The 8,076-nt window shown below is 41.0% G+C and overlaps 1 protein-coding gene across 1 annotated transcript; it reads left to right on the forward strand.

The window, feature by feature from the left end:
- Positions 1-1,832: 1,832 nt before the first annotated feature.
- Positions 1,833-6,640, forward strand: LOC138956343 (uncharacterized). The gene is made up of 2 exons (XM_070327729.1): positions 1,833-3,312; positions 4,261-6,640. The coding sequence occupies exons 1-2, from the start codon at positions 2,322-2,324 to the stop codon at positions 5,205-5,207; spliced, it is 1,938 nt and encodes a 645-aa protein (XP_070183830.1). The 5' UTR covers positions 1,833-2,321; the 3' UTR covers positions 5,208-6,640.
- Positions 6,641-8,076: the final 1,436 nt, after the last annotated feature.

Genomic DNA, 8,076 nt, shown 5'->3' on the forward strand with positions numbered 1-8,076 from the left:
ACTGTCTATATACCAACACAATCTACTGGTTTAATCTGCTACACGGAGATGTCCGTTACTGTCTATATACCAACACAATCTACTGGTTTAATCTGCTACACGGAGATGTCCGTTACTGTCTATATACCGACACAATATACTGGTTTAATCTGCTACACGGAGATGTCCGTTACTGTCTATATACCAACACAATATACTGGTTTAATCTGCTACACGGAGATGTCCGTTACTGTCTATATACCGACACAATCTACTGGTTTAATCTGCTACACGGAGATGTCCGTTACTGTCTATATACCAACACAATCTACTGGTTTAATCTGCTACACGGAGATGTCCGTTACTGTCTATATACCAACACAATCTACTGGTTTAATCTGCTACACGGAGATGTCCGTTACTGTCTATATACCAACACAATCTACTGGTTTAATCTGCTACACGGAGATGTCCGTTACTGTCTATATACCAACACAATCTACTGGTTTAATCTGCTACACGGAGATGTCCGTTACTGTCTATATACCAACACAATCTACTGGTTTAATCTGCTACACGGAGATGTCCGTTACTGTCTATATACCAACACAATCTACTGGTTTAATCTGCTACACGGAGATGTCCGTTACTGTCTATATACCAACACAATCTACTGGTTTAATCTGCTACACGGAGATGTCCGTTACTGTCTATATACCAACACAATCTACTGGTTCAATCTGCTACACGGAGATGTCCGTTACTGTCTATATACCAACACAATCTACTGGTTTAATCTGCTACACGGAGATGTCCGTTACTGTCTATATACCAACACAATCTACTGGTTTAATCTGCTACACGGAGATGTCCGTTACTGTCTATATACCAACACAATCTACTGGTTTAATCTGCTACACGGAGATGTCCGTTACTGTCTATATACCAACACAATCTACTGGTTTAATCTGCTACAATCAATCAATCAATGAGTCTTATATCGCGCATATTGCGTGGGTACAGTTCTAGGCGCTCTGCAGTGATGCCGTGTGAGATGAAATTTTATACGGCCAGTAGATTGCAGCCATTTCGGCGCATATTTACCTTTCACGGCCTATTATTCCAAGTCACACGGGTATAGGTAGACAATTATTAACTGTGCCTAAGCAATTTTGCCAGGAAAGACCCTTTGGTCAATCGTGGGATCTTTAACGTGCACACCCAATGTAGTGTACACGGGGGAAGGTTCGGACACCGAAGAGAGTCTGCACACAAAGTTGACTCTGTGAAATAAATTTCCGCCGAACCTGGGATCGAACTCACGCTGACAGCGGCCAACTGAATACAAATCCAGCGCGCTACCAACTGAGCTACATCCCCGCCCGGAGATGTCCGTTACTGTCTATATACCAAGATGATCCTGCAAAATGTGCGAAGGGGTGATGTTAAGATTTATTTTCTTTTTGTACATTTGCAGAAATGGCCGTAATAATTATGTTTGACAATTTGTTTAAAGTTTTAGTTAGTCCAGTCCATGTTGACACCTTTTCTCCACGCATGACGGCAAGGTTTTTGGATATTTGAAATTAGTTTTGACGTTTTGAAGAATGCTGGCGCCAGGCAATATCCCTGTTCCCTAAGTATAAATGATGCTACAAAATGAGTATAGGCCCTCAAACAGGAGAAACAAATGACAACAAAGAAAAACAAGAACACAGGCAAGTCTCTCATGTTGCTAACATGTATTCCAAGAGACAGTAATTAAAAGCGTTTACCTGGTTTGGCTTTCTCATTTACGTGAGTGTTATTTTCCAGTAACACTGTCTTCTTTGCCCAAAACAAATGTTTCTTTAAGGGGATGTGCGGGGGTGATTTCTGAGCTTTTGGGCAAATTTGGGCATTTAGACATTTTGACTGTTTGGAAAACTGTGGTCATTTTTCTTTCAATTTCTGCCGTTGATGTTGCATATACATGGTTTTTTTGTGTAATAAAAATAAATTCAATAAACCAACCCTCGCCTGATTGCGTTCATTTGTCCTGAACTTGCCTTATTATTGCCGATTTTCAACACCTTGATCAGCAAATTTGAGCAGACGACAGGGCGAACACTGCATGACGTTGCATGCTACATAGCCTCCCCTGTTTGCATGTGACCGTTGTTTCGTTATTTTCCGGACTACTTCGGCTCTAACGGAACATTGTCAATGTAGTTCAATCTACGCCAACTTCCTTATACGGAGAGTATGACGTACGATGCGATCTTGATTCGTTCAACCGGGGTCACGTGGTACAACAATGGCGCTTGTTTACAAGCAGTGAAAGTACACGCTCCTGTGCAAAAATGGTTCGCACCAAGCCATCAACAACCAGAGGAGCCCCAAAATCTACGAAAAAGAGGACAGATCAAGTGAAGAGTCAATGGAAGGCGAAGAAATCAGCGCAATCAGCTTCTGTGCTGACTGACGTGACAGAATGTGTGCCGGTTTTGGGGTCGTCTGCTAGTGCTACATTTTCCGCGTCGATTCCTTCCACTGAAAACATTCTCGGCACGAAGACAAGAAGTGAGTTCAAAAAAGAATCGTATGAGAGGTTTGTTTCCGGTGGAGTTGACACTAAGTCATCTGCTGCTACTGAAACCCTGGTAAAAACCCAGAGGGGTGTTGTAGACTTTGCCGAAGTAGACAGTATGGTTGCAAGTTTGTGCTGTCCACAGTGCAAAAACAAGTGCTTGTCTCTTTGCACAGACTCCAGACCAACAAGTGGCTTGGCAGTATTTGCCCAGGTGAACTGTTCTTCGTGCGAAGAGCCTGTGTATGAACAGTATCTGGCGACAAAATTTAAATCCAAGACAAAAGTGTTCGACATGAACAGACAGGCAGTGTATTCCTCGCTTGCTTGTGGACTGGGAGCCACCACATTCAGAAATTTCTGTGAAAACATGGATTTAGCTGGACTTCACCACAAGACCTTTCATACTCATGCCAGCCAACTATTCACACAACTAGAGGGATTCCGGAAGCATGTGTTCAGTGAGACTGTTGCATATGTTCGAGAAGTTCATGCAAGATACTGTGGCACTACTCTTGGTGTCGATGACACCCTGAACATTATTGTGAGCTATGATGGCACCTGGCTTACTCGTGGACACTCTTCGCACATTGGAGTTGGGTGTGCTGTGGACTTACTTACTGGACTCTGTGTTGATGCCCATGTCATGTGTACCTACTGCCAGGTGTGCGAGTCTACGGGGCAGAAGCTGTTTCAGGAAAAACCAGAGGAGTATGCGGCCTGGCTCGTGGACCACTTGGACAAGTGTGAGGTGAACTATAAAGGTAAATTATATTTGTTTGCCCAGAAATATTTGAATAGAGTTTATTTCAAATTTAAGCAACTTACTCAAATATAGCAAATTACAAGTAAATGTAATAGCGATGAGTGGATATTATTTTCCATGCATTCCAGTGAAACTGAAAACCAAAACTAAAGGCATGGATGATGGATTAAAAAAAAGCGTCATAAAGACAGATCATCAATTTATGATAATAATAATGAAAGTTGTAACACATGCATATATAAATCCAATTTTTAAGAATAGTTCAGGGCATGGGGGAGTGGATGTGTGTGATGAAAATAATAAGAAAACACACACAGATAGAGAGAGAGAGAGAGAGAGAGAGAGAGAGAGAGAGAGAGAGAGAGAGAGAGAGAGAGAGAGAGAGAGAGAGAGAGCTGTATTTACAGCATGAAGTGAGATTCACAAGTCTTCAGAATCAACGGGCTTAGAACAGAGGGAGCTAGTAGTGGTCAGGGGGTGGCAAATACATACATACAACTATACATGTGTGGCCACATACATACGTGTAAGTATGTGTGGCACAATACAAGTGTATTTAAAAATGTTCAAATAGTATCAATTGATGAATTATGCTTAACGTTTACAATCTAACATGTTCAGTGCCACAATATAACATGTTCTCACCACTATTAATAGGTAACATGCGCCTTGAGTCGCCTTGTGGGGTGAGATACGTGCGCGATATAAATCCTCGTAAATAAATAAAAGTAAATAAATAAATAAATAAATAAATACCTGCTGCTAGAAATTTAATATACAGTAATTTGGTAATTCCATGTTTATTTCAATTCTTTTCTGTATTAATTACAGTTGAAGTATTAGCTGTACAATGACTGTGAATAACACATGCGTGCACACACACACACACACACTTAAAAAATACTCTGTTTGCAAATTACATTTCTTATTTTGTTCTTGTTTGCAGGCTCATCAGGGATGATGGAGGTGGAAGCAGCCCGTGTCATATGGCGTCGATCGGTGAACACCAACAAGCTTCGCTACACAACACTTCTGTCGGACGGTGACTCCAAGACTTTTACAGAGCTCAACGACATCAAGCCCTATGGTGAGGATATTCACATTGACAAGGAAGAGTGTGTGAACCATGTGAGTAAACGACTTGGTACAGCTCTTCGCAACATGGTGACAGACTGCCGAAAGCGAGGGGTGACTCTTGGTGGACGTGGAAGGGGTCAGCTGACAGGCAATGCCATACGCAAGCTACAGATTTACTACAACCGGGCAATTCGTAGCAACAAGGATGTGTGTAGCATGAAAAAAGCAATCATGGCATCACTGTACCATTGTTTTTCCACTGACGAAAATCCACAACATGAACTTTGTCCTGCTGGAGAGAGCTCGTGGTGTTTCTTTCAGGAAGCGCTGGCGAAGCACCAAGTTCCAGGTCCACACAAACACCTCATCCACACACCCCTCAATGAGGAGAAGTTAGCTGCACACCTGTTGCCCATTTATGAGAGACTTTCTGAAGAACACCTACTCAGCAGATGTGTTTCTGGCAAGACACAAAATGCCAATGAGTGTCTCCACAGCCTCATTTGGTCAAGATGTGCTAAGGACCACTTTGCTTCCCGCAGTCGTGTTGAGTTTGCAGTCTTGACTGCTATTAGAGAGTTCAACTTTGGACCTGCTGCTGCTGCCGACTCTGCCCAGTTCTTCGGATTCCAGACTGGACATCACATGAAGAGGCTTGGAGCAGCCAGGATGCACAAGAGGGTGCGGAACAGTCTGAAGGCTGTGAGAGACAAGCAAAGTAAAAGGAGAGACAAAGTGCGGGCAGCCAAGTCAAAGAGACTGGAAGAACTTGTTCAGCTGGAAGGTGGCCCTGCATATGCTGCAGGCATGTTCTAAGTTTTGACTATGTAAATGTTTTAACATAGACGGGGAATCGAGACGAGGGTCATGACTCATGGTGTGTTTGTGTATAAAGTGATTCCGAGGAAACTACTGGACCAATCTTGATAAAACTTAACATGAGAGTTCCTGAGTGCGATATCCCCAGATGTCTTTTTTCCATTTTTTGGAAAGATGTCTTTGATGACGTCATATCCGGATTTTTTTAGGCAGTTGAGGCAGCGCTCTAACACCCTAATTTTTCAACCAAATTGATTGCAATTTTGGTAAAGCAATCTTCGACGAAGTCCGGACTATGGTATTGCATTTCAACTCAAAATTTTAAAAATAAATTAATGAGTTTGCTTGTTAAGTTTGTCATTAAAATCTAATTTTTAGTAACAAAATAAACTTTGACTGCATTGCATTCCTCATTTTTTCCTGAATTCAAAAATATATAGATATGTCATGTTCACTCTAACAATGTGCTCAGAATTACAGAAAATAGGTTTAGTAAGTACTATACGGTCTCATGCTTTGCGGAGACGAGCGTGATCCGTCTCGGTATTGTTAGCCGAGACTATCTAAATGTATCTCGTAGTCTTGGCGATGACTGGTTTGTGGTGTTGATATTTAAGTTTCATACTGATTGACTAAATGTTTTTATATTGCTTCACGCGACTTGTCATTGTTATTGTGGTTAACATTATTCTCATATATTGTGGTTATTGTACGCATATGTGCAATTAATGACTTGGGTACGTTTCGTAATTTGGAGCTAGCTTGTGTGTGTGTGTGTGTGTGTGTGTGTGTGTGTGTGTGTGTGTGTGTGTGTGAATGTGAACGTGAACGAGTGAGCGAGCTTTTTTTGGTGTGCATGCTGTAATTGGGAGTGTGTGTATGCATTGTTTGTAACTCGGGACAAACAATTTTCCTAGTGTACTGCACATGTTTGAAATAACTTATGTTTTATGTCTTCCCTAACTTTTAAACTGTGTCTCTAAGGTGTGAAAGACATTCCTCAGTGTGGAATTTGGTGATACATGTATGTATTTTGAGTTTAATTACAACTATCAATGGTTTCAAAACAAATTGTGTGCGTTTTTGCCTTTTCCTCAGTTTGCATGTTTTGACATTTGGGAACGAAATGATTTCAAATCTACTGGTTAGATTTCTGTGAAATTCTGCATACTTGTACTTTTACATACTATCTACAGAATTACCATTTGAATAATGAATCGGAAAAGAAATGTTGGCTTTACGATTTTTTTAATATTAAATTTTACGCAAAATTTCAACATTATGATAAAAAAAATTTTTTTTAAATAACTGTAATACTCACAGAAAAAATAAATGGTAAATCTGTAGATATGATCTAAATCTATATTTATGCAAAATATTGGACAGAAATCGAGCATTTGGATATGGAAAAAACGGTTCCTAAAATCCAATATGGCTGCTGTTTACTTTTCTGTTTCTATAGCAACGACATACACAATAAACAAACACATTAACATTTTTTAATTCAGAGACCATCAGTATTATAACAAAAGCGACACAAACAGTGCTGATCATCAGATATGGAAAATAGCGATTTGGCCCTCACATGGCCTTAAAGCGATACAACTGACCGTTTGGGTGGTGTTTCTGGCGAATTGGACGAATCTGAAGAATATGGAGAATCCATTGTACCTTAATCTAGACGCTCACGGCACTATTGGCTCAAAAACGCACCTCGAGTATGGGGATTAATTAAATCAAAGTGAGTGAATGCACTTCAGGGCGCTGCTTCTCTCTGATGTTGGAAAGAAAAAGTAGCTCAGAAGCGGCGCCTGGCGCGCGGCATGACGGCCACGCCATTTATGACGCGGCAGCCTAGAAACCACATCACGTTCACCAACAAGGGAAGAAAATCAGGGGAAGTAATCCAAAACAACCCTCACAAAGAGTGCGGTTTCTTTGCCTGCTCTACGACACTTAATTAAGCTTTTAAAACGCTTGCTTGTGCAAAGTGAAGCCGGTCCTCCTGCAGGGTAGCGTTATTTGTAATGCAGAATTGTATCCATGGTATAACTTCCGAAGCGATCTGTGGTTATTTCTGAGGTTTTATTCATTTACGTGAAATGAAACTAAACATTCAGGAGAAGATGAGAAATACAACGCAATCATTTTTAATCTGCTTCTGAAAATTCGATTTTTAATGACAACTTTAATGAGCAAACTAATTAACTAATTTTTAAGCTTCCAAACTGAAATGCAATCCCATAGTTTGGACTTCGTCGAAGATTGCTTGACCAAAATGTCAATCAATTTGGTTGAAAAATGAGGGTGTGACAGTGTCGCCTCAACTTTCACAAAAAAGCCGGATATGACGTCATTAAAGGCATTTATCAAAAAAATGAAAACAGTGTCTGGGGATATCATACTCAGAAACTCTCATATAAAGTTTCATTAAGATCGGTCGAGTAGTTTTCTCTGAATCGCTCCACACGCACATCCATCCATCCATCCATCCATCCATCCATCCATCCATCCATCCATCCATCCATCCATCCATCCATCCATCCATCCATCCATCCATCCATCCATCCATACATACATACATACATACATACATACATACACACACACTCACTCACACACACACACACACACACACACGCACGCACGCACGCCGCACGCACGCACGCACGCACGCACGCACGCACACACACACACACACACACACACACACACACACACACATACACCACGACCCTCGTCTCGATTCCCCCTCTATGTTAAAACATTTAGTCAAAACTTGACTAAATGTAAAAAAGCGAAAGCTCAGCTTGTAGAACGTGCAATCAAAGACAATACAAAACATTCACGAGGTGGTTGATCTGAT

The sequence above is a fragment of the Littorina saxatilis genome, unplaced genomic scaffold, assembly GCF_037325665.1.
Source record: "Littorina saxatilis isolate snail1 unplaced genomic scaffold, US_GU_Lsax_2.0 scaffold_2307, whole genome shotgun sequence".
Lineage (NCBI taxonomy): Eukaryota > Metazoa > Mollusca > Gastropoda > Littorinimorpha > Littorinidae > Littorina > Littorina saxatilis.

Coding starts and splice junctions, on each gene's coding strand:
- LOC138956343 (XM_070327729.1), top strand. CDS start 2,322: ATGGTTCGCACCAAGCCATCAACAACCAGAGGAGCCCCAAAATCTACG. Junction 3,313..4,260: donor GTGTGAGGTGAACTATAAAG/GTAAATTATATT, acceptor TCTTGTTTGCAG/GCTCATCAGGGATGATGGAG.